Genomic DNA, 27,706 nt, shown 5'->3' on the forward strand with positions numbered 1-27,706 from the left:
AAAGTAAATTATGTACCTCAAGACTCAAGCACAGGGGAGGAGTCAAGATGGCGGTGTGGGAACATGCAGAGTTAGCTTCTCCCCACAACTAGGGTGTCTGCCAGCCACTGGTAGGGGACTCTGACCCCCAAGGGGACAGGAGGAACCTCAGAGTGAACGAGTAGGATGTAGGCAGACCGATGGGGGAGAAGTGGAGCCCAGACAGGATTGGCGTCCCTCGGGCCGGGGAGCCTGCTGAGTTCCCAAGCCAATTCCCCCTCCCCTCAAAGCCCCATCCAGGCCACATGGGTCCTGAGGACATAGGAGGGAGGCTGGGGATATCAGGAGTGGCAGATAGGAGGGGCCATCCAGGAGGATCAGGAGAGGAGCAGAGGTTGATTACCCTACTCACTTGGGCACAGGGAGCCTGCTGAGCTCCCAGGCTGGTCCCCTGCCCTCGAAGGCCCCCTTTTCCCCCTACCGTATTGGTCCTGGGGACATAGGAGAGAGGCCTGGGAGATCAGAGAGGCAGGCAGGAGGGACCCTCCCAGACCCCAGACCAGAGGAGCAGGAGAGGAGAGGAGGGCATTTGCTCTGCCCCTGCTGGGCTCCCAGGTGAGGTCCCCTACCCTCTGAGACCAGGGGCGGGTGGCACGCCTGGGTTCCTACTGTTCCTTGAGTATAAGCCCCACCCCCCACAGCCCTCAGGACGTTTTCCAGCCTTGTGGGTCCTGAGCATTGGCCCCATACACCACCCAAACCTCACCCTTACTTAGGCCTCGCTCTCCACAGCCAAGGCCTTCCCTCCCCCACCTTTTTTTTTTTTCCTTTTCCCTCCTCCTCTTTTTTACTACAGGGTACTGATGTACATTCCAGTTGTTGATTCATATATATTTTTATTTTTACACTCTTTCTAATAAATATGTTAGTTTCCGTCTAATTTTATTTTTACTTTGTTACTGTTCTTTTTTTTTTTCTTTTTTTTGCTGCCCAACATGGCTTGTGGGATCTTGATTCATGACCTCAGGGTCGGGCAGAAGCTCTTGCAATGGGAGCTCTGAGTCTGAACCACTGGACTAACAGAGAACCTCAGACTCCAGGGAATATTCTTCAGAGTGAGGTCTCCCAGAGGTCCTCATCTCAGCACAAAGACCATCTCTACTCAATAGCCTACAAACTCTAGTGTTGGAAGCCTCAGGCCAAACAACCAGTAAAACAGGAACACAACCTACTCATTAAAAAAAAAAAAAATGAGATGGCAAAAAAATATGTCACAGTTGAAGGAGCAAGGTAAAAACCTACAAGACCAAGTAAATGAAAAGGAAATAGGCAATCTACCTGAAAAAGAATTCAGAGTAATGATAGCAAAGATGATTCAGAATCTCAGAAATAGAATGGAAGCATGGATTGAGAAAATACAAGAAGTGTTTAACAAAGACCTAGAAGAACTAAAGAACAAACAAACAGAGACGAACAACACAATAACTGAAATGAAAAATACACTAGAAGGCATCAGTAAAAGAATAGCGGAAGCAGAAGAATGAATAAGTGAGCTGGAAGGCAAAATGGTGGAAATAACTGCTGAGGAGAAAAATAAAGAAAAAAAGAATGAAAAGAATTGAAGACAATCTCAGAGACCACTGGGACAATACTAAATGCACCAACATTCAAATTATAGGCGTCCCAGAAGAAGAAGAGAAAAACAAATGGTCTGAGAAAATATTTGAAGAGATTATAGTGGAAAACTTCCTTAACATGGGAAAGGAAAGAGTCACCCAAATCCGGGAAGCACAGAGAGCCCCAATACAGGATAAAACCTAGGAAAAATACACCAGTACACATATTCATCAAATTAACAAAAATTAAATGCAAAGAAAAATATTAAAAACAGCAAGAGAAAAACAAAAAAATAATATACAAAGGAATCCCCGTAAGGTTATCAGCTGATTTTTCAGTGGAAACCCTGCAAGCCAGAAGGGAGTGTCAGGATATACTTAAAGTGATGAAAGAAAAAAACCTACAACCAAGATTACTGTACCCAGCAAGGATTTAATTCAGGTTTGATGGAGAAGTCAAAAGCTTTTCAGACAAACCAAAGCTAAGGGAATTCAGCACCATGAAAACAGTTTACAACAAATGCTAAAGAAACTTCCCTAAGCAGGAAACACAAAGAGAAGAAAAAGACCCACAAAAACAAACCGAAAACAATTAAGAAAATGGTAATAGGAACATACATATCAATAATAACCTTGAAAGTAAATAAACTAAATGCTGCAACCAGAGGACATGGACTGGCTGAATGGATACAAAAAAAGACCCATATATATGCTGTCTACAAGAGACCCAATTCAGTCCTAGGGACACATACAGACTGAAAGTGAAGGGATGGAAATAGATATTCCATGCAAATGGAAATCAAAAGAAAGCTGGAGTAGCAATACTTGTATCAGATAAAATAGACTTTAAAATAAAGACTGTTCCAAGAGATAAGGAGGGACATTACATAATAATCAAAGGATCAGTCCAAAAAGAAGATAGAACAATTATAAATGTTTATGCACCCAACATAGGAGCACTTCAATACATAAGGCAAATGCTATCAACCATGAAAGGAAAAATCAACAGTAACAAAATAATAGTAGGGGACTTTAACACCTCACTTACATCAACGGACAGATTATCCAGACAGAAAATTAATAAGGAAACACAAACTTTAAATGACATAATAGACCACATAGATCTAATTGATATTTATAGAACATTCCACCCAAAAGTGATGGAATACACTTTATTCTCGAGTGCTCATGGAACATTCTCCAGGATAGATCACATCTTGGGTCACAAATCAAGCCTTGGTAAATTTAAGAAAATTGAAACCTATTAAGCATTTTTTCTGACCACAACACTATGAGATTGGAAATCAATTACAGGAAAAAACCTGTAAAAAACACAAAAAAAATGGAAGTTAAACAGTGCGCTCCTAAATAACCAAGAGATCACTGAAGAAATCAAAGAAAAAATAAAAAAATACATAGAAACAAATGACAATGAAAACACAATGACCCAAAACCTATGCATCACAGCAAAAGCAGTTCTAAGAGGGAAGTTTACAGCAATTCAATCTCACCTCAAGAAACAAGAAAAATCTCACATAAACAATCTAATGTTACTTTTAAGACAACTAAAGAAAGAAGAGCAAAGAAAACCCAAAGTCAGAGGAAGGAAAGAAATCATAAAGATCAGAGCAGAAATAAATGAAATAGAAATGAAGAAAACAATAGCAAAGATCAATAAAACTAAAAGCTGGTTCTTTGAGAAGATAAACAAAATTGATAAACCCTTAGACAGAATCATCAAGAAAAAGAGGGAGAGGACACAAATCAATAAAATTAGAAATGAAAAAGGAGAAATCACAACTGACACTGCAGAAATACAAAGGATTATAAGAGACTACTACAAACAACCATATGCCAATAAAATGGACAACCGTGAAGAAATGGACAAATTCTTTGAAAGGTACAATTTTCCAAGACTGAACCAGGAAGAATTAGAAAATATGAATAGACCTATCACAAGTAATGAAATTGAAACCATAATTAAAAATCTTCCAACAAAAAAATGTCCAGGACAAGATGGCTTCTCAGGTGAATTCTATCAAACATTTAGAGAAGAGCAAATTTAGAGAAGAGCAAACACCAATCCTTCTCAAACTCTTCCAAAAAATTGCTGAGGGAGAAACACTCCCAAATTCATTATACGAAGCCACCAGCACCCTGATACCAAAACCAGAAAAAGGTATCACAAAAAATGAAAACTACAGGCCAATATCACTGATGAGCAGAGATGTAAAAATCCTGAACAAAACACTAGCAACCAGAATCCAACAGCACATTAAAAGGATCACACACCATGATCAAGTGGGATTTATCCCAGGGATGCAAGGATTCTTCAATATATGCAGATCAATCAATGTGATACACCACATTAACAATTTAAGGAATAAAAACAATATGATCATCTCAGTAGATGCAGAAAAAGCTTCTGACAAAATTCAACACCAATTTATTATAAAAACCCTCCAGAAAGTGGGCATAGAGGGAACCTACCTCAACATAATAAAGTCCATATATGACAAACCCACAGCAAGCATCATGCTCAATGGTGAAAAGCTGAAAGCATTTCCACTAGGATCAAGAACAAGAGAAGGATGTCCACTCTTGCCACTCTTATTCAACATAGTTTTGGAAGTCCTAGCCATGGCAATCAGAGAAAAAAAAGAAATAAAAGGAATACAAACTGGAAAAATAAGGATTAAAACCATCACTCTTTGCTGATAACATGATGCTATACATAGAAAATCCTAAAGATACCACCAGAAAACTACTAGAACTAATCAATGAGTTTGATAAAGTTGCAGGATACAAAATTAATGCACAGAAATCTCTGGCATTCCTACACACCACCAACAAAAAATCAGAAAGAGAAATTAAGGAAACACTCCCATTTACCATTACAGCAAAAAGAATAAAATACCTAGGAATAAACCTGCCTAAGGAGGCAAAAGACTTGTACTCAGAAAGCTATAAAACACTGATGAAAGAAACCAAAGATGACAAAAAACAGTTGGAGAAATATACCATGTTCTTGGATTGGAAGAATCAATATTGTGAAAATGACTATATAGCCTAAAGCAATCTACAGATTCAGTGTAATCCCTATCAAACTACCAATGGCATTCTTCACAGAATTGGAACAAAAAAATCTTACAATTCATATGGAAACACAAAAGACCCCAAATAGCCAAAGCAATCTTGAGAAAAAAAAAATGGAGTTGGAGGAATTAGGCTCCCTGACTTCAAACTATACCACAAAGCTACAGTAATCAAGACAGTAAGGTACTGGCACAAAAACAAATATAGATCAATGGTACAGGACAGAATGACCAGAGATAAATCCATGCACATATGGACACCTGTTTTATGACAAAGGAGGCAAGAACATACAATGGAGAAAAGACAGCCTCTTCAATAAGTGGTGCTGGGAAAACTGGAGAACTACATGTAAAAGAATGAAATTAGAACACTACCTAACACCATACACAAAAATAAACTCCAAATGGATTAATGACTTAAATGTAAGACCAGACACTATAAAACTTTTGGAGGAAAACATAGGAAAAACACTCTGACATAAACCACAGGAAGAACTTTTTTGACCCACCTCCTAGAGTAACAGAAATAAAACCAAAAATAAACAAATGGGACTTAATTAAACTTAAAAGCTTTTGCACAGCAAAGGAAACCATAAACAAGACAAAAAGACAACCCTCCGAATGGGAGAAAATATTTGCAAATAAAACAACAGACAAAGGATTAATCTCCAAAATATACAAATAGCTCATGCAGCTCAATATCAAACAAGCAAGCAATCCAGTTAAAAAGCGGGCAGAAGACCTAAATAGACATTTCACCAAGGAAGACATACAGTTGGCCAAAAGGCACATGAAAAGATGCTCAACATCACTAATTATTAGAGAAATGCAAATCAAAACTACAGTGAGGTATCACCTCACGCCAGTCAGAATGGCCATTATCAAAAAGTCTAGAAACAATGAATGCTGGAAAGGGTGTGGTGAAAAGGGAGCCCTCCTGCACTGTTGGTGGGAATGTAAATTGATCCAACAACTATGGAAAACAGTATGGAGAGCCCTTAAAGAACTAAAAAAAGAACTACCATATGACCTAGCAATCCCACTATTGGGCATATACTCTGAGAGAACCATAATTCAAAAAGAGACATGCACCCCAATGTTCATTGCAGCACTATTTACAATAGCCAGGACATGGAACCAACCTAAGTGTCCATCAACAGAGGAATGGATAAAGAAGATGTGGCACATATATACAATGGAATATTACTCAGCCATAAAAAGGAACTAAATTGAGTTATTTGTAGTGAGGTGGGTGGACCTAGAGTCTGTCATACAGAGTGAAGTATGTCACCATATGTTAATGCATATATATGGAATCTAAAAAAAAAATAGTACTGATGAACCTAGTTGCAGGGCAGGAATAAAGAGGTAGACATAGAAAATGGACTTGATGACGTGGGGTGGGAGGGAGAAGCTGGGGCAAAGTGAGAGTAGCATTGATGTATATACACTCCCGAATGTAAAATAGTTGGCTGGTGGGAAGAAGCAGCATAGCACAGGGAGATCAGCTCGGTGCTTTGAGGTGACCTAGAAGGGTGGGATAGGGAGGATGGGAGGGAGGCTTAAGAGGGAGGGGACATGGGGACATGTGTATGCATACGGCTGATTTGCTTTGTTGTGCAACAGAAACATGGTATTGTGAAGCAATTATACTCCAATAAAGATGTACTAAAAAAATTGGTATCAATAGAAAAAAAAAAACCTCAAGCATAAGGACAGTTCGAAAAACTGCAGTATTTACAAAAGCTGAAGATACACAGTTCCAAAGATAATCAGCTCCACTCCTATATATATACCTAAACCCAACAGGAGTGCATTCATAAGTTCACTGAAAGGCATGCACTAGAATATTCATTATAGCATTATTTGTAAGCCCAAACTGGGTGCTACCCACATAAATATCCACTCATAGGAGAAGCCGTGAAAATTGTGGAATACTCACACAATGGGAATTGATCGTCTATAATGTGCATAATGCATAATTTATCAATACTAAGTACAAAAAAAGACAGGACGAATCTCTGGTTTTAGAAGTCATGAGAGCAGTTAACTGGAACAGTTTTTACTGAGATGAGAATGTGCTAGGTTATTGGTATTCTGTTTTTGATCTGAGTCTGACTAAGCAGGTATCTTCTGACATGTGAAATCAATACATTAAGCTGAACTCTTTTGATGTGGTTACTAGTCTTTACCGATACTATCTTCAATAAACACTTAAAAGTACATAGAAATTAAAAATATCATTCCCATGATATTTTTATTTATTAATTCATTAAAATAAGTAGAAACACATTTTAATCATGGCATGCTTTGCAAAACAAAAGAAAAAAAAGACCCCTAACTTTCAAAGACTTTTATGATCACTCAAGAAAGCAAAATTACAGAGACAAAGAAGCATCAGGAAATCAGTAAGGAAAAATAAATGACAAATTAAAAGAAATGATTTAAACATCAGGAAGTGTTATTTATACTGGTTCTGTGGGCTCCATGACTATGAATTCTTCTGTGAAGTGGATGAAGACTCCATCCAGGACAAATTTAATCTCAGTCAACTCAATGAGCAATGAGCCTCACTGTAGACAAGCTCTAAACATGATCTTGGACCTGGAGCCTGATGAAGAGCTCGAAGACAACCCCAACCAGAGAACCCTGATTAAGCAGTCAGCCAAGATGCTGTATGGGTTCACCCAGACCACCTATATCCTCACAAACCATGGCACCACCCAGATGTTGGAAAAGTACCAGCAGGGAGAGTTCGGCTACTGCCCCATGTGCACTGTGAGAACAAGCCAATGCTTTCCAATAGCCTTTCTGACACCTCAGGTGAGGCCCTGGTGAAGCTCTACTGCCCCAAGTGCATGGACAATTCCACACCTAAGACACCATCGAGACAGCACCACACAGAAGGCCCCTACTTGGGTACCAGTTTCCCTCACATTGCTCTTCATGGTGCATGCTGAATGCCGACCCAAGCAGCCCACTAACCAGTTTATGTCCAAAGTGTACAGTTGCAAGATCCATCCACTGTCCTACCAGGTGCAGTTCCAAGCTGCCAGCAACTTTGAGTCTGTCAAGACCGTTCACTTATTCCCAACCCCACCTGTCACTCTGTCTTTGACAGTTCCAGTCCTCCCCTGCCACCTTTAAGGAAATCTCTATGGTTTATATTTTAAATTAGAAGAGTCATTATTGTGGTGTGAATATGAAATAAAGTAGAAAAAAGGCAAAAATAAGTATTTACTCAAAATTTATATAAAATCTTGCCAGATCTCTTCAGGAAAAATATTTTAGAGCTTGATGACTCCTAATATAAATGTTGTAAAATCATAAGGTATTTTAAAAATAATTCTATGGTAATTTATTTAATTACTAAATAAAATTGATTATTTATATTAAGATACATTAGCATCATTGATGAATGTATGAGAAGAATACTGAATAGTACCATAATAATGAAGAAATTTTTTAAAAGATCTACAAAAACTACCATGTTGAAAGGTACAAGAATCACAGGTCTTTAGAAAGGAAATTTTCATATACCTAAAATCAACGAATTCTCATATTATTTAAATAGTTCTGGGCTATAAGTTGAAATGGACTTTACTGTGTCAAACCACAGACTGACTCGCATTATTTTAAAAAAAGCAAATCTCAAATATCACTAGTAAATAGCAATTAAATCTTAAGAGAGAATATATTTTTATACTTGATAAAATCAATTCAATGTTTAATAAAATTCAAAGAAAGCATAAGTACCAACAGACGTATCTAAACATGACAAGAATGTGTATCTCAATCCAGCTATATTTCAAAATGTTCTGGAAATTAATTTAATAGATTTATGATTATAAATGTGAAAAGAAGCTAAAATTTAGGTATATGATCTAGCAACTACTATAATGTACTACAAAACCTTTTATTTTTCCCTTGGAATAGAGAGTCAAGTCAAAAATAATGAATAATCCAATGAAATCAGAGTGTATACAAAATTTATGAACATCAGCGGGGAGAGATTGGATGACACATTAAATTGAGAATTGGCTAATTATGTCAAGTTGGGTTGATATAAAACATCTCTTAGTTGGAGAACTGAAATTCCAATCCCATCTCAGTGGAAAAAATCAAGATGCCTATTTGGAGAGTGTTCTTAGCCATCAAAATCTAGCTAGGCTAATTCAATGACTAATGATAACACCATACTTCTATGTGAGTGACAACAAATATAGACATTGTAATATTCATATTCTTCTCAGTATATTATTTGTTAAGCACTGCATGTTGTTCTAGTTTTTTTTTTTCATATTATAAGTGTTAGTTTTTGTTAACTTGATCTTTCTACACCTATCTATCCTTGAGGTGCTTGGATTTATCCTGTAGATACTGTGTTGGAATCATGTTAGCCACCTCAGGGTCAGATATTATGAAACATTTTTGTAATCCACAATGGAGACTTTGTAACAAGCTACAGCGGTGGGGAGTAGCAATTTATTTAAGTATAAGGTATAAATGGGGCAGCAAAATAATAACATTAAAATTCAAACAAGACCCTTTCAAATAAGCATATTTGTTGAAAATATTTAATCTAAGAGGCAAGTAGACAGATGAGTAAGGACAAGGAGCAGAAAACTATGGTGTCTTGGAAAACCATATCCATGTGAAAACTGAATACTGTCAGCACCAAGTTCTTTCATGTAGTCTTGAATTCAACTGTAATTGAAGCACAGATCATAAATCAGAAAGGTTTTTCAATCTGACACCCTTAGAGGAAAAAAGTGACAAATGGAATTTTCAGATTGCAAAGCATTAGTTTATCATTGCACTTTGTTGTGAAGATATAGAGCAAAGTTGGAGAATATTTATATACCACATCCTAATGACACATGGAATAAGAAAGTTGAGCTCATCATTCTGAAACTTAATATCTCTTTTGTTTACTAAAAAAAGCAAAAAGCAAAACTGTGATAATCGATATTTTTCACTTATATCTAGGGATAGTTATATTAAGCATGGTGTTTGTACTAAGAAGCTGCTGTTGCTCAAATGGATATTGCAACATATTTTTCTTGTCCACTCAAATTTATAATCTATGTTAGACAGAATATTTAGTTTACCAACTTAATCTAATTATCCATACGTATACCCCAGTTACCATGTTTTAATTAATGTGAACATTATATAAATTATATAAATCATCTTGAATTATGAAAAACTTTTAAAACTATCTTTCTAGCATATTGTTAAGATAAAATTAAAATTTTATTTACAGTCAATTCACTGAAAAACATTTTATCTGAAGCTTTTGGGTGGAAAGAAAAAGCGTTTACCGTTACCTGTACCCTCAGAAGGACTGACTGAGTCTCTTAGTATCAAATAACATATACATAAAGTATGAGATAACTTGTTTCTTAATCATATGCATTAGGAAGTATATACTGCCTTGCTAAATAAGGGTTTGAAAACTCTTATTCTGATGCTTTCTAGTTTCATAATCTTGAGAAAAGATACCTAATCTGTATTAAACTCAATTTATTAATTTGTGACGTTGACAAACATTGAGTGACTCCTCATAGATTAATTGAAGAGATTAATAACATAAGCCACATAAAGTATACTACTATATATAGAAAATGATCAAAGTGTATTGACTACTATTGATATTAATTTAATGTAAGTAAGTGTATTTGGTAATTCCACCCAAACAATCTCTCTATAGTGCTCCTGGCTTCTGGGATATTATGGAGCTATTTTCACTAAAGATGGGAGATGATTCCACTTCAAATACAGCATATTTCTTTCAAACATATCTTCGATCCTGTTTCTATTTAGCATCCTTTGAAGTACAAATAAATTTCCAAAGGGAGCCAACCCTCTTTTGCTGAATGTTGTAAAGAGATTTTTTTTATTTATTTATTTATTTTTTGTAAACAGATTTTAATCTCAGTACCTGACAGGACAACACAGCTCTTCTCTTCAGCACACCATGTGTTTGTCACTCTACTCAGTGTATCCAGTTTTCTGTGCACTGTAGATCAGTAGCTGTATCTCCATCTCCAGGCATATTTATTTCTGCACTTTTTGTATCACCAAATAATCCTAAGTATGCATTGATTGTTTCCTGAATTTTATATTTCAAAGGCACTAGTTATTGATTGGGCAGCTCCAGAAACCTAGATTTGTGCCCTTGTCTCCAGTCCCCATTCAGGGACAGCTAGAGCAGTGGCCCATATGCCATTCTTCTCAAAAGCCTAATTGCTTCAGGTGACTATCCCTACTATTTTCTGAAACGTCTGAGACTGAATTCAGAGAGTTGAATTCCGTTCTTTTTTGACATGTTCTAACTACATTCATGGAAGGAAACTTGTACACATTTTCAATTTTAAAAATTACCTAAAATAGTAAGACTTTAACTCCCCCTGGATGCCATTCCTCACAATCATGGTTGTTTCTTTGGGACATCAGTCTGGGCAGGAATCTCCTCCTCCTCCTTTGTCAGGAGGTGAAGTCATATCTTTGTGCTTGCATTTGTTCAGTTTCTCCACACTAAGTTTGGAAAGGCTGTTTTGATTATTTTACAATCCTGACATTCAATTGTGATCATGACTAACTTACTGCAACCAAAACTATTAAGAATCCAGGAATAAATCATCATCTTTCTGTTCTCAGGACAAAGCATGCCACACTCGAAAGGAAAATTGTTTTTAGTAGACCTATTCAATTTTTCTGAAAGGATGCAATTCAAATGTAGACTACAAACACATTGTACATATTTTACTGCATTGTGTAAGGAAACAAAAACACAGGTAAATAAAAGTAAAATTTCCTTCAGAGTTTTGCAATTCACTAAAATAGCACTATAAAATTTCTTTGTAAAAGAAGATAATAGGTCTGTTGGTTTCAAAACAGTTCTAGTAGGGTAAAAGTATCTTGAACTGTCAACAAATGTGGCATCCATCTTATCTATTAATGGTCTTGGGAAGACCGTTTTCAGAATGCAAAACTTTAAAACTGAAATTCACTTCATGGGGTTACAGCTTTTAATGGACTGTCACTGATAAGGAAATGATGGAGAGCACAATGTTTCTGCAATCTCATTAGCTGCATGTGTTGTGTGAAGTTGAATTTCCCAATCTCCAGAATACGAACATATAGTACCAGTGAGGAGAGAAGAAAAGCAATTCAAAGTTCTATATTTAACTTTTATTCTTTTGAATACAGCATTAAAATAACAATTTCCATGGCACTGTATTTTCCTTAGTTCTTTAGTGGGCAATAAAAATAAATCTCATATTATTTTAGCATAATATCATCCTTCCAAAGGAAATCTATTTTGAAATGACATCTCATGTGGTCAGAGAACTTCCCTTAGTTCATATAAAGTTGGCAACTACACTGTTTTCTTCATTAGAAAGAGACAAGATAATATATTCAATCATCAGTGTCACAGGGGCATGCTTCACGAGTATTTGCTTAAAACTTTTAATGCTGTGTAAATGTGACATTTAAGAAATATTTATTTAGAGTAAGCCAAATAAATTTGTTGACTTATTCATGATGCCCATGGAATATGATTTTCTATTGATCATTTATATTAAAATGTCAATGTGTAAAACTAGATCTCAAAAAGCAGGAATATCTGTATATGAATGCAAACTATGTCAATCATGTAGAATTGGTTGACAGGTACACAGATGTTTGGCATACTGCAGCTTAATTGACAAAATTTCCCTATAAAAATAATGGTTTTCTCTTTCCAATTTAATGGAGAAAGTCTATGAATTAAGGCATTCAAATTTTTTTAATATTTATAATTTCAACTTAAATATATTTAGATAGAAATATATAATGAAAGCAAAACAAAGAAACACAATTTTAGTCCCAGTTCTGCCACTTTCTTATTTATTTATTTATTTATCCCAGGCAAATCACTCAGTCTCTCTGAGTTCCCCTGTATTGATACTTTTGTGTCTAGTAACTAGATAATTGTCAAAGACACTTATAATTTTATGATAACTTTATAAAGACCAGAAACGGGGTAGAGTGATCTCAAAAATACATTAAATATGTGCAGCAGTGAATAAGAATGCTGTTTTCCTCTATGAAGATGGTTGCTACAAATGTGCAATGTTGCAGGGGGGAGAAAAATGTGTCTTCTGACATCTGCAGCAGTATTTCCATGTAAACCAGGAAAAAAGAATGACTTCAAAGGACATAATGATAACTAAGATGTATGGAACACTTTCTATCACTGATAGCTTTAAAGATTTCCTTACAAAATCCTCATAGTAAGCCTCTGAAGTTGATCCCAAAATGACCATTATTTTCTAGATGAGGAACCTGGGACTCAAGAAATTTGGGTAAGACACACAAGGTGAAGTAGCTAGCAACATCAGAACTGGATTCAGAATATGAGAGTCTAGCTATAGAGGTGATATAATTTAACCATGCTTACAGCAACAATTTTGAAAAAATGTGAGAATTCGTTCAGAGATTTGGAAGAGATATGGAAAGAGACCATCCATTTTAGGCAAAAAATGTATTGAAAGCAATATCCCTTTGTTTCAAAAAATACCTGTATTGCTGTAATTTAAAAATAATCTTTTAAATACTCTTCCCCTTTATCAACTGAGAACAATTATTTGATTATTGGGAAATATATAAACAATCATATTAGCCAAACGATTAGAGTTGCTTGGTCTTCAACCAATGGCTTTTGGAAGGAAATACATTTTTCTCTTGATGCTCCTCAAGGAAAAATTGACATAAGAAATAATTGTCACTTAAATATTTTCTAAATGCTTTTAAGGACTTTGATTAAAATTGGGGAGGGGCAAGACCAAGGTCAAGTACATAATGCTTTTTCATTTAACAAGGAGGAACTTCCTGACTTATTTGATTCAGCTCACAAGGACTTTTTTTTGTTAACATCAACACTCAAAAATTTAGAGAGCTCACATTAAAATATGAATTTCTTTCTTTTCCACAAACACTGGAATATCTGCCAAACCTGGTTCTGAATTCCAATGTGGCAATGATCCATGGTTGCTGGGTAGCAGCTGCCACCTTTAGGCGGACCACGCACTTTGCAATGCTTCCAACCACCCGGGGCCTGCTTCACTCAATTACATTTCCAATCTGGCATTAAAAAAAAGAATATTCAGTGCTTTACAGTCTCCTCCTTAATGCCACCATTTAATACTTTTTTTTTCCTTCCCAATACTCATTAGGGTCTTGTGAAATGCCCTGAGTCCAAAGCAGTGAATAATTTTTGTTACCAGTGGAAAGAAGGATGGATTAATTTGATTAATTTCCTCTGAATGCCTTGAAGTAAGGCATCAAAGAATCACTGTTTACCTCTTGAAATGCTCAGATTTGATTCTATAGTAAAGAAAATGTGATTCAACTTTCATCCAAAGGACAATTGGAGAACTTTGTGCTTAAACAAAGACATATCATAGTCCATTTTATTCTTTTCTTAAAAGGTATGCATTTAGCATTAATATTATTTACCCCCTGGCATGTATCAGTAAAAATAGTTTCCCTTTAATATGATTTTTAAGTGTAGACTTATAATTAAAATACATTCGCACTGTAAAAGAAGCTTTCGTCCAAGGAAAATAAAATTTGAAACTATTTTAACATACTCAAATTTGTGCTTTCAGAAAACTTCCCGACTTATTGCATTACAATTAGTTGCTATGAAATCATCTAGCCCTTGCTGTTCTGAAAAGAACCTTGCATAGTAGCCCTATAATTATATGTGCATTATCTGAGTGAATTGAGAACAATAAAAATAATGAATTATATTAAGTTTATGAATTATAATTTGTATCATTTAGGGCATAATTTTGATTTTTCAGAATGTAATTAGTACTTTGATTCTTTATATAGCTAAAATCTGAAAATGAGATAGAGTTGTGCCGCCTTTACAATCCTTAGTATCTCTCTGTCTTTGTCTCCGTCTGTCTCTCTTGCTCTCACAAGCACAGAAAACACACACACACACACACACACACCTGCAATATCTTTTCTACTCAAAGTCTGAAAGATTATACTTACATGGTGTTTTGAAACAACAAAAAAGAAAACTTAATGCTAAGGCATACTCTCTTAGAGATAGTCTGTGGTATACTCACACATACTGATGGTTAAAATGGAAAATATTTTTAAATGATACACAAGACAGCAATTTTCTATGAGCTTTGATAATGCATAACTCAGTTCAACTTTATAGACACTATATTGAAGAATCTTAAAAACAGTTCAGATCACCTTTATGCATAGAACTGTTCATCATAGTTCTACAAAATGAAAACCTGGAAACAGAATTTCAAAACTAGGAATTAGTAATTTTTTATTTCACAAAGTATATTATTCTAATGCTATTAAAGTAATATATAAGGAGTGTGTAAAAAAACAAAGTCCATCAAAAGTATTTCCTTTAATGTTAAATGACCAAAAAATGCCAGACATTTCAAAATCCAGTTGTGTTTGTGTTGGTATGCGTGAAAACTGACAAGTAGAATATTTATATTAAAGATCAAGTAGGTGAACATAGCCAAGACTACCTTATTAAATAGAAAAAAATGGAATGACTTACATTATTGAATATAAACACATATCGTGTTACCATCCTCTAAAACACAATTTTTGTACAATCTATACAATCTACGTGTAGGATATATATACTCCGTAAAAGTTACTTTTAAATGCTTTTGAGAGCTGTGGTTTTCCCTATTTTATCCTATTCTGATTCCACATTTTTCCAATATTGACCTCATATTGCATTTGTAATCAGAAATAAATTTTTAAATAATAAAGTTGGAGTGAGCCTTAGTGCATCCTGCAGGCAGTTTCCCAGCAAGTACTGTGGACCTCAGTTAAGCAACATCCCAATGGGTGTTCCAGCCACTTCCCTGCGAGTTCAGGACCCACTCCACCTACCCCAAATGTAGCTCCCCATGAGTTTCCTCTACATATAGGAGGCAGTTCTCTGCTTGCTGGCATCCTCCTGTGGAACTTCAGTGAACTTCTCCACTATCTGCTGGGCTACAGCCATGCGCCACCAGGGGGTTCTGAGCCTCAGTTTGGGGTGGGGGGTGGTGTTTTGGGGGTGGGAGTGAGGGAGGAACTTTTGCACTGATATCACCCCTAAGAGTAGTGGCTGCTTTCTCTATTAGGTATTACTGCATTCTTTACTCCATTCACCTGTTACTAGGTATGAATTCTTTTGATAAACTGCACCCATTCCACGTACCGCATGGTTTATCTCCTGACTGAACCATGACTGAAAAATCAGCATTATTTACAGAAGAAGACAGATTGAAAGAATCCAACTGGTAAAATGTAAGGGTAATATTTAGGTCAAATGTGAGACACAGGGTAACATGAAAAAACTGTAAATGAAACCTTCCTCATTTGAGAAGAAGAGAGTGAAAAAAATGTGACTTTGGATCTAATGACTAAGCTTCTAAAGAGGAAGAAAAAAAATTATCTTACTGAACTAATTATACAAATCATTGCAACAGTTAGGCATAAAGGTAGTTTTTTTTTTTTTTTGGAATATAGTTGATTTACAATATTGTGTCAGTTTAGTTTCAGGTATACAGCAAAGTGATTCAGTTATACATATACACATATCTACTATTTTTCATATTCTTTTCCCATATAGCTTATTAGAGAATATTGAGTAGAGTTCCCTGTGCAATACAGTAGGTCCTTGTTGATTATCCATTTTATATCTAGTAGTGTGTATATGTTAATCCCTACCTTAAAGGCAGTTTTTGAATCTACTTTTTTTTAATGTTTGTCTTTTTTAACATCTTTACTAGAGTATAATTGTTTACAGTGTTGTGTTAGTTTCTGCTGTATAACAAAGTGAATCAGCTATATACATACATATATCCCCTCTTGCGTCTCCCTCCCAACCTCCTTATTCCACTTCTCTAGGTGGTCGCAAAGCACCGAGCTGATCTGCCTGTGCCATTCAGCTGCTTCACACTAGCTATCTATTTTACATTTGGTAGTGTATATATGTCAGTGCTATTCTCTCACTTCGTCCCAGTTTACCCTTCCCCCACACCATGTCCTCAAGGCCATACTCTACATCTGTGTCTTGATTCCTGGCCTGCCCCTAGGTTCATCAGAAGCTTTTTTTTTTTAGATTCCATATATATGTATTAGCATATGGTCCTTGTTTTTCTCTTTCTGACTTACTTTGCTCTGTGTGACAGACTCTAGGTCCATCCACCTCACTACAAATAACTCAATTTTGTTTCTTTTTATGGCTGAGTAATATTCCATTGTAAATATGTGCCACATCTTTTTTATCCATTCATCTGTCTATGGACACTTAGGTTGCTTCCATGTCCTGGCTATTGTAAATAGTGCTGCAATGAACATTGTGGTGCATGACTCTTTTTGAATTATGGTTTTCTCAGGGTATATGCCCAGTAGTGGGATTGCTGGGTCATATGATAGTTCTATTTTTAGCTTTTTAAGGAACCTCCACAGTGTTCTCCATAGTGGCTATATCAATTCACATTCCCACCAACAGTGCAAGAGGGTTCCCTTTTCTCCACACCCTCTCCAGCATTTGTTTGTAGATATTTTGACAATGGCCATTCTGACCAGGGTGGGGTGATACCTCACTGCAGTTTTGACTTGCATTTCTCTGATGATTAGTGATGTTGAGCATCCTTTCATGTGTTTGTTGGCAACCTGTATAACTTCTTTGGAGAAATGTCTCTTTAGGTCTTCTGCCCATTTTGGGGTTGGGTTGTTTGTTTAATTGGTATTGAGCTGCATGAGCTGCTTGTAAATTTTGGAGATTACTCCTTTGTCAGTTGCTTCATTGGCATATATTTTCTCCCATTCTGAGGGTTGTCTTTTCATCTTGTTTATGGTTTCCTTTGCTGTTCAAAAGCTTTGAAGTTTCATTAGGTCCCATTTGTTTAGTTTTGTTTTTATTTCCATTTCTCCAAGAGGTGGGTCAAAAAGGATCTTGCTGTGATTTATGTCATAGAGTGTTCTTCCTATGTTTTCCTTTAAGAGTTTTATAGTGCCTGGCCTTACATTTATGTCTTTAATCCATTTAGAGTTTATTTTTGTGTATGGTGTTTGGGAGTGTTCTAATTTCATTCTTTTACCTGTAGCTGTCCAGTTTTCCCAGCACCACTTATTGAAGAGGCTCTCTTTTCTCCATTGCATATTCTTGCCTCCTTTATCAAAGATAAGGTGACCATAGGTGCGTGGGTTTGTCTCAGGGCTTTCTATCTTGTTCCATTGATCTATATTTCTGTTTTTGTGCCAGTACCATACTGTCTTGATTACTGCAGCTTTGTAGTATAGTCTGAAGTCAGGAAGCCTGATTCCTCCAGCTCCATTTATCTTTCTCAAGATTGCTTTTGCTATTCGGGGTCTTTTGTGTTTCCATACAAATTGTGAATTTTTTGTTCTAGTTCTGTGAAGAATGCCATTGGTAGTTTCATAGGGATTGCATTGAATCTGTAGATTGCTTTGGATAGTATAGTCATTTTCACAATGTTGATTCTTCCAATCCAAGAACATGGTATATCTCTCCATCTGTTTGTATCATCTTTCTTTCATCAGTGTCTTATAGTTTTCTGCATACAGGTCCTTTGTCTCCTTAGGTAGCTTTATTCCTAGGTATTTTATTCTTTTTGTTGCAGTGGTAAATGGGAGTGTTTCCTTAATTTATCTCTCGATTTTTCATCATTAGTGTATAGGAATGCAAGAGATTTCTGTGCATTTATTTTGTATCCTACTACTCTACCAAATTCATTGATTAGCTCTAGTAGTTTTCTGGTAGCATCTTTAGGATTCTCTATGCATAGTATCATGTCATCTGCAAATGGTGACAGCTTTACTTCTTCTTTTCCAATTTGGATTCCTTTTATTTCTTTTTTTTTCTCTGATTGCTGTGGCTAAAACTTCTAAAACTATGTTGAATAATAGTGGTGAGAGTGGGCAACCTTGTCTTGTTCCTGATCTTAGTGGAAATGGTTTCAGTTTTTCACCATTGAGAACGATGTTGGCTGTGGGTTTTTCATATTTGGCCTTTATTATTTTGAGGTAGGTTCCCTCTATGCCCACTTTATGGAGAGTTTTTATCATAAATAGGTGTTGAATTTTGTCAAAACCTTTGTCTGCATCTACTGAGATGATCATATGGTTTTTATTATTCAATTTGGTAACATGGTTTATCACATTGATTTGCGTATATTGAAGAATCCTTGAATTCCTGGGATAAATCCCACGTGATCATGGTGTATGATACTTTTAATGTGCTGTTGGATTCTGTTTGCTAGTATTTTGTTGAGGATTTTTGCATCTATGTTCATCAGTGATATTGGCCTGTAGTTTTCTTTTTTTGTAACATCTTTGTCTGGTTTTGGTATCAGGGTGATGGTGGCCTCATAGAATCAGTTTGGGAGTGTTATTCCCTCTGCTTATTTTGGAAGAGTTTGAGAAGGACAGGTGTTAACTCTTCTCTAATTGTTTGGTAGAATTCACCTCTGCAGCCATCTGGTACTGAGATTTTGTTTGTTGGAAGATTTTAAATCACAGTTTCAATTTCAGTGCTTGTGATTTGTCTGTTTATATTTTCTATTTCTTCCTGGTTCAGTCTCAGAAGGTTGTGCTTTTTTTAAGAATTTGTCCACTTCTTCCAGGTTGTCCATTTTATTGGTATATCGTTGCTTGTAGTAATCTCTCATGATCCTTTGTATTTCTGCAGTGTCATTTGTTACTACTTCTTTTTCATTTCTAATTCTACTGATTTGGGTCCTCTTCCTTTTTTCTTGATGAGTCTGGCTAATGGTTTATCAATTTGTTTATCTTCTCAAACAACAAGCTTTTAGTTTCATTGATCTTTGCTATTGTTTCCTTCATTTCTTTTTCATTTATTTCTGACCTGATCTGTATGATTTCCTTCTTTCTGCTAACTTTGGGACTTTGTGTGTGTGTGTTCTTCTTTCTCTAATTGCTTTAAGTGTAAGGTTAGGTTTACTTGAGATTTTTCTTGTTTCCTGAGGTAGGAGTCTATTGCTATAAACTTTCCTCTTAGAACTGCTTTTGATGCATCCCATACGTTTTGGGTCATTGTGTTTTCATTGTCATTTGTTTTTAGGTAGTTTTTGATTTCCTCTTTGATATCTTCAGTGATCCCTTGGTTATTTAGTAGCGTATTGTTTAGCCTCCATGTGCTTGTATTTTTTACAGTTTTTCTACTGTAATTGATATATTGTCTTACAGGGTTGTGGTAGGAAAAAATACTTGATATGATTTCAATTCTCTTAAATTTAGCAACACTTGAGTTGTCACTCATGATATGGTCTATTCTGGAGAATGTTCCATGAGTACTTGAGAAGAAAGTGTGTTCTGTTGTTTTGGGATGGAATGTCCTATAAATATCAACTAAGTCTATCTTGTTTAATGTGTCCTTTAAAGCTTGTGTTTCCTTATTTATTTTCATTTTGGATGACCTGTTCATTGGTGAAAGTGGGGTGTTAAAGTCCCCAACTATTTTTGTGTTACTGTCAGTTTCCCGTTTTATGGCTGTTAGCATGTACTTTATGTATTGGATTGATCCCTTGATCACTATGTAGTGTCCTTCTTTGTCTCTTGTAATAGTCTTTATTTTAAAGTCTATTTTGTGTGATATGAGAATTGCTACTCCAGCTTTCTTTTGAATTCCATTTGCATGGAATATCTTTTTCCATCCCTCACTTTCAGTCTGTATGTTTCCCTAGGTCTGAGGTGGGCCTCTTGTAGATAGCATATGTACAGGCCTTGTTTTTGTATCCCTTCAGCCAGTATAGGTCTTTAGGTTGGAGCATGTAATCCATTTATTTAAGGTAATTGTCAATATGTATGTTCCTATTACCCTTTTCTTAATTGTTTTGTTTTTGTGGGTCTTTACTTTTTCTAGTGTTTCCTGCCTAGAGAAGTTCCTTTAGCATTTGTTGTAAAGCTGGTTTGGTGTTGCTGAATTCTATTAACTTTTGCTTATCTGTAAAGATTTTTATTTCTCCATAGAATCTGAATGAGATCCTTGCTGCGTAGAGTAATCTTGGTTGTAGGTTTTTCCCTTTCATCACTTTAAATATGTCCTGCCACTTCCTTCTGGTTTGCAGTTTCTGCTGAAAAATTTGTTGTTTCTGTTGAAAAATTTGTTTCTGCTGAAAATTTGTTGCTTTTCCCTTGCTGCTTTTAATACTTTTTTCTTTGTATTTAAGTTTTGATAGTTTGATTAATATATGTCTTGGTGTGTTTCTCTTTGGGTTTATCCTGTATGGTACTCTCTGCTTCCTCGATTTAATTGACTATTTCCTTTCCCATGTTAGGGAAGTTTCGACTATAATCTCTTCAAAGTTTTTCTCAGACCCCTTCCTTTTCTCTCTTCTTCTTCTGGGACCCATATAATTCGGTCTGTTTAATGTTGTCCCAGAGGTCTCTGAGACTGTCCTCAATTCTTTTCATTCTTTTTTCTTTATTCTGCTCTGTGGCAGTTATTTCCACCATTTTATCTTCCAGCTCACTTTTCCATCTTCTGCCTCAGTTATTCTGTTATTGATTCCTTCTAGAGTATTTGTAATTTCAGTAACTGTGTTGATCATCAGTGTTTGTTTGCTCTGTAGTTCTTCTAGGTCCTCCTTATATGTTTCTTGTATTTTCTCCTTTCTGTTTCCTGGATTTTGGATCACCTTTACTATCATTACTCTGAATTCTTTTCAGGTAGGTTGCCTATTTCATCTTCATTTATTTGGTCTTGTAGGTTTTTACCTTGCTCCTTCAACAACATATTTTTTTGTTGTTTCTTTTTTTTGGGGGGGGTGTGCTTTTGTATTCCTGTCTTACAGGTTGTTTGTCATGAGTCGCCCAGCACTGGAGTTTGTAGGCACTTGGATAGAGCTGGGTCTTGGTGCTGAGATGAGGACTTCCGGGAGGCCTCACTCCGATTGATATTCCCTGGGCTCTGAGGTTCTCTGTTAGTCCAGCGGTTTTGACTCAGAGCTCCCATCGCTGGAGCTTGGGCCTGACATCCAGCCGGGGAACCAAGATCCTGCAAGCTTCATGGCACAGTTAAAAAAAAAAAAAAAAAAAAAGGAAGAAAGAAAGAAAATAAGGAGCAGTACAATATCAAAGAATAAAAAACAAAATAAAATTAGAAAGATAAAAAAATCTATTAGGATAAATAAAACTATAATTGAAACAACTGCAACAAGGTAAAATAAATACACAACAGAAAAAAGAAAAAAAAATTGGGGGGGGAACAAGCCAAAAGGAAAAATCACTAACAAAATATAAAGAATAAAATAAAATTAGAAAAATAAAAGATTATGAAAAATAAAAATATAAAAGAATCAACAATAATGAATCAACAAGGTAAAACATAACCCCAATCTGACAGCGCAAAAAGGAATAGAAGAAAATAAAAGAAAAACAGCCTTGGCTATGTGGGCGGAGTTTGGGGGGGATCTTAGGCTGGGGCAGTGTTTAGGGTGGGGGGTGACTTTTGAGTGTGGGGCGGGACCTACATGGGGCGATGTCCAAGTGTGGGAGGGGGCCTAGGTGCGTGGGTGGGGGGTGACTTTCAAGTGTGGGGCGGGGCCTCTGCTTAGGACCTGAGCAGAAGGGGAGAGGCAGCATGTGGAAAGGAGGGCCTCTGGACTGTGGGCTTCTGGAGTTTGGAGGTAGGAACCTGAGTGAGGGTGTATGGGTGGGGTTTAGGCCAAGCTCACTGGAGGGGGTCTCTGAGCGTAGAGGTATGGCCCTGGGTGGGGGTGTAGGGGCGGGGCTTGGGCTCTGCACTGCAGGAGGGAGGCTCCAAATGCAGAGGATTAGGCCTGGGAGCCCAACAGGCTTCCTGGTGCTTAAGTGTACAGGGAAAGCACCAGCCGTGTTCCTTTCCCTTCCTTCGTGCCCCTCCCCCATGGTCTCCCCCCATTGCTGCTGGACCCCTATCTGAGTGGGTCTCACTGGGTGTAGGAACTCCTCCCCTCCACCAGCCGCCCCTCAGGGGTGCCAGTCCCAGAGGTCTGGCCTTTACTTTTGATCGCCCTTCCCTCCCTCCCACTCCTTCAGGACCTGCGTGGCTGGAGGGGCCCAGGTGGTGGGCAGGGGCAACCTGGCCATGCTCCCTTTTGATCTTCTTCCCTCCCAGTGGTCCTCCAATTTCCCCCTTCTGGCATGGGATCCCTTCCCTTCCCCCAGCCACCCCTCAGGGGGGCCAGTCCTGACTCGCCTCCACTTCTCCTCCTCCCTCACTCCCCCCATGCCCCACATCCTACCCAGTCACTGGGGGTTCCTCCCATCCCCTTAGGTGTCCGTGGCCCCCACCATTGCCTGGTAGGTGCCCTAGTTGTGAGGAGACGCAAATTTTGTGTCCTCCTAGTACACCATCTTGACTCCACCCTTCTCGCATATCTACTTGATCAATCTGTCCTGCATGAAAAAAAATCACAACTCCATAAAAATCAAACTAACAGAAGAAGAAATTTATTAATATTGAATTAGAGTAAAATGGTTGAAACACCAGCTCCAGTTCCAGGGGTCAGGGATCACCAAGGCACGTGATGCTCTGGTGTTGAGGCCACGTGTGCATTTACTTGACAACCAACAGCTTTCAAGATCTTTCTGAACATCCCTTCTGCACCGTTCATCCGTAAGTCTACCAAACAACAAATTCCACTGCCCTACATGGGGCAAAAACCGTCTCTTCACACATTACATTTTAAGGCACAAATTATTCATTATAAACTGGAAGCCACTTTAAGAAATCTATCAAAAGATGGATTTTATGGTTGAAAATATGTCTGTGAATTTATATTAGGTCTCCAAAGTAATCAAAAAGAAAGAGGATGTCAAGTGAGTTCTCAAAGAAACAATTTTTCTTGTCATTCAAATTTTCAAAATTCATGTGTGTTCTTCTGAGCCAGTAAAATAAGTGCATTCTCCTGTTCCATTTATGAAATCTCTTCCTCAAATTTTGACATAATGAATTAATTTAATTCATCCTCAAGGCAATTTCAAGGTTTTCACTGTAAATTTCTTAAAGCAGAACTCAAATTTCATGGATTTCTATAAAACAAGGACTTTTTTGGATCAAAATACTCCTAGAGCTATATACTAGTACAAAGCATTACACATTATTTGTTTATATACACTTTCTATACAGTGTCACTAAAGAACTTTGAAATCGTGGTTTCCATATTTCCCATTTTAATTTTTCCACACAGTTTCACTGTTTTTTTCCTGAGTGTGAATTTTACATAAATTTTATTGAAAAATTATTTTAAAAGGAATTTAGAAAGAATTCATTCATGCACCTCCCACTCCCAACTGTACAAAGAAAAAATTTTTTTCTCTTGATTTGATTCTAAGAAATGGAATGATAATCTTAAACTTTTCCTTTCAAATCCAGTCCTTGTGCAAATTCAAGCTCAATATATTTACAACATGAAGCAAGATATGAACTAACTTCACATTTTCAAAACAGATCATCTTTTCTGCATGGTTTTTTTCTCTGTAAGGATTTAGAGTTAGTACCCATGATCATTAAAAATATATATATACAAATTTTGTATATATATACAAATATATATATATTTGTATATATATATATGTATGTATATATATATATGAAACTCAGCATTCTTATTCAAAAAAGTGTTCATACAAAAACCTGCCACTCAACTAGATGAGTTTTATAGGTCGCTTTTTTTTTGACAACCTATTTATCCTACTATTTAAAATCCTTGAAGGAAGGCTTGCCATATATGATAGTGTATTTCAAAGGTCATGTAAGTTGCAATTTGTCATTCTTCATTTTGCAGGAAATGGTTCATGATGTAAACAACACATGAGCAATATATTAACATGTTTTGCTGTCTTTCAGTGTGAATAGATTTTTCTCTTAATTTTGATGACAGTCAAGGCAAACTATACATTGTTCTGGTCAACTATGGGTTGTAAAGAAGATATGTATTAAATTGTATATGTTGTTATGCTTTGGTATCTCTAATTGTTGTGCCTTGTTTGTTTGGTAGAGGTAGATTCTAAACTTCTAGAAAGAAATACACTTTTGATTATTCATTTATTCATTCTTTTAAATACTCATCAATTCTGTCAAAGTGCTTATATTAAATGCCTAATAAATTCAAGAAAGAAATGATTTAGGTAACAGATGATGAAAACTGTGGAATAGTTTCTACTTTTGTGAAACTCATGGAAAAGCAAGAGAAGCAAACAATCATGTGAATGTGAGTTTGTTTTGTATGTGTGCTGTCAGGATGGCCTGCTTGCCAGACACTTCTCTATTACCCTGTTTGTGGTGCTGACAGAGGAGGATTCCCATGCCCATTATATATTTCTCACCTTAGTGCCTCATATGAAGTAGAGAGGACAGATCCTTCTTTGCGGGCTATGGTCAGACATGTGACTCAAACTTAACCAAATGCACATTCACCCTTTCTATGTGGCTTTTCAAAGTGGGACATTTGGCTCAAGAATTGGGAGAGTTTTGTTTTGTTGTGTCATTACTATCATGACAGCAGTAATTGCCCTGGTAGCTCTAGCATGGCACCTGTGATCTTGGCAGAGGGACTGCTGGTGACATCTTGAATAGTATAAAGCTGTTGCATGTCCTTACCCTTAATTTCTGCTTTCCAGCATCCATGGACATGTGCCTTGTTATAATTTCAGTATTGCTGTCTCTCATTGATTCTATGAGGGTTTAATTTATATCTACTCCTAATGTATCTCCCTCTCCCACCTGCCAAAACACAAACAAACACAGCTAGGGTCAGAAAGAACAGCTCAAATGTCCTTCACAGCTTAAAATAAAACTTATTGAACAATAGTTTATGTCCCCAAAGAGTGAAATTAAGATAAAAAGAACAGAATTTCTGTCCATGTGGGTACAGCATAACAGTCAAATGCACTTTGATTTCATATTTTTTTGACCTATTTTGTCTTTCATTAAAATATGTAAAACACTCAGAGTAGGGCTTGGTGAGTAGTAATCATGTCAGTATGAGCTATTTTATTATACAAAGGGGTGGAGCATAGAGGTTAAGAGCCCAGGTTATGGTTCTACACTGACTTTATTCATAAACTAGCTCTTCCATTTACACATCTGTGTGACCTTGGGCAAGTTACTTGGGCAAGTTACTTAACATCTCTGTGCCTGAGTTTCTTCATAGGTGAAATAAGGCTCATAATAGTATCATTCAAGACTGAGATTGATAATTCCAGCAATATTTATAGAAAAGTCTTGTCATATATTAAGCTCTCATGGAGTGTTATCTGTTTCTAGCTTCATCTAATTTCATGTCCATTTTTCCAATAAATCCACTGAAATTTAATAATTATGTTTTATATATATATATATATATACTCTCTCTTCTTAATAATGAAAGGATTTATAGCTTTTCGTGTTCTCTTTGAGTAAAGGTTTAGTATATTTTATATACTTTGTTATGTTTGGTTCTGTAAGTACTTAATTTCTAAATAGGCATTGTAATTTTGCTTTCTTTCAGAGTAATTAGAGCTATTTAAATGAGTTCTATATTATAATTTCCTACTTGTTATTGTGTTATTAAGCTTATTAATTTCTCAAGTTATTGCACTGAGGCCAGAAACTGGTTTTTTTCTATTTTTCATAACTGATTAAAGTTTATTGCTTTGAGAACATAAATTTTGAACGTTTTTCAGATATTTGGGAGCTCTTTGCATGTCTATTTAGTCTAATTTTAAATTTCAGTATAAACCTATTAATTCAGACTTGTACTTATACTCTTCAAAATCGATATCATTTTTAAAGTTTTCTATGGACTTGCTTAAAATCATTTTGAGAGATGAGTCAAAGATTTCCACTTACATTATAAGACCAATATTAATCATCTTCTCATTATTCTAAAAGTGTTTGCTATTCACATATATTCTTCGTGGATCATGAATTTGTCCATTTTAATATTGATATTGCCCATCCTCCTTTTTTTTGGTTATTGTTGGTATTTATTTGTTTGCTTTTATCAAGTAAAGAAGGGTCTCTTCACTATTTGCCAGTCAAAATCTCTTCAGAACAGACAAGCTGTACTGGAAAGGAATAAAACCCAGGGTCATAGGCTTATTCCAAGTTTCAGAGAATAGTCATGTTCTCTCCAAGTATTCTTTTCTTTAATTGAAGTATATTTGATTTACAATATTGTGTTAGTTTCAGGTGTACAGCAAAGTGATTCGGTTATACATTTGTATGAATAAATTAATATATATTCTTTTTTCTCAGTTCTTTTCCATTATAGGTTAGTATATGATACTGAATATATTTCCCTATGCTAGACAGTAAATCCTTGTTGTTTATCTATTTTATATATGGTCTCTCCAAGTATTCATTTAAGCACATGCCTGGCAGCCATGCCCAGTCTCTCCTTGACCCAGATAGGAGTTTCCCAGATTGACATCACCAACAGGTTTGACTTTATTTATGGCTATGCATACTCAGTGAAAAATGAAAATGCAGTGCTCCTTATTCAAAAATTCTTCAGAATTTCAAGATGGCAACAATAGAGCATTAAACCAAGTGTGTAGTCCTTCTGTCTGGGTCTGAGTGGATGCACTAGGTGCATGCCCATAAATCTGGCTCTTCTTGTACCTTCTTTTTCAATGGTAATGTTTCCATCTCCTACTTCAGCCACTTTGGGAGAAACATGGGGAAAAAAACGGGAATTAATTTTTTTCTTGCAATCACTGATTTTCAATTTTAACATACAATGGAATAAAATCCATGGAGCTAAAGACACAGTTGAAGTTCAACAGTCATAATAAACCACTAAGGTATTATATACTTCTGATTTTATAGTGTATACAGGATTATTTTTTGTAACGCATCTCCAGATTGAGGAATTTAAATACTTTAATAGTCAAAATTATGTTTGGGATTTAAAGAATATAGTTAAGAATGCATAAAATTTGCCTTTTATCCTTATCTGTAAT

At 36.1% G+C, this 27,706-nt stretch overlaps 1 protein-coding gene and 1 pseudogene across 25 annotated transcripts in view; one reads left to right on the forward strand and one right to left on the reverse strand.

Moving 5' to 3' along the window:
* The window catches only part of LOC149743871 (uncharacterized), a 164,399-nt gene that overhangs the window by 20,294 nt on the left and 116,399 nt on the right, over positions 1–27,706 (reverse strand). For 22 of the 25 annotated variants that reach the window (XR_016391706.1, XR_016391705.1, XR_016391693.1 and 19 more), the window contains one exon: positions 23,188–27,407. The exons of 1 other annotated variant lie outside the window; for it this stretch is intronic. Coding sequence is in view for 4 of the 24 variants with exons in the window: in XM_089906091.1 (XP_089762217.1) it covers positions 27,244–27,407 (164 nt within the window). In the remaining 20 variants the exon portion in view is untranslated. Of the gene's footprint in view, positions 1–18,393; positions 21,781–23,187; positions 27,408–27,706 lie in introns of those variants that run through there. 2 more of the 25 variants (XM_089906095.1, XM_089906094.1) reach the window with 2 other exon arrangements.
* On the forward strand, positions 48–10,582 carry LOC149743873 (casein kinase II subunit beta-like; annotated as a pseudogene).

Source organism: Delphinapterus leucas, unplaced genomic scaffold (assembly GCF_059928025.1).
Source record: "Delphinapterus leucas isolate spDelLeu-1000000601 "Yukka" unplaced genomic scaffold, BTC_Dleu_Yukka2 spDelLeu_asBTCV2_sq62, whole genome shotgun sequence".
Taxonomy (NCBI): domain Eukaryota; kingdom Metazoa; phylum Chordata; class Mammalia; order Artiodactyla; family Monodontidae; genus Delphinapterus; species Delphinapterus leucas.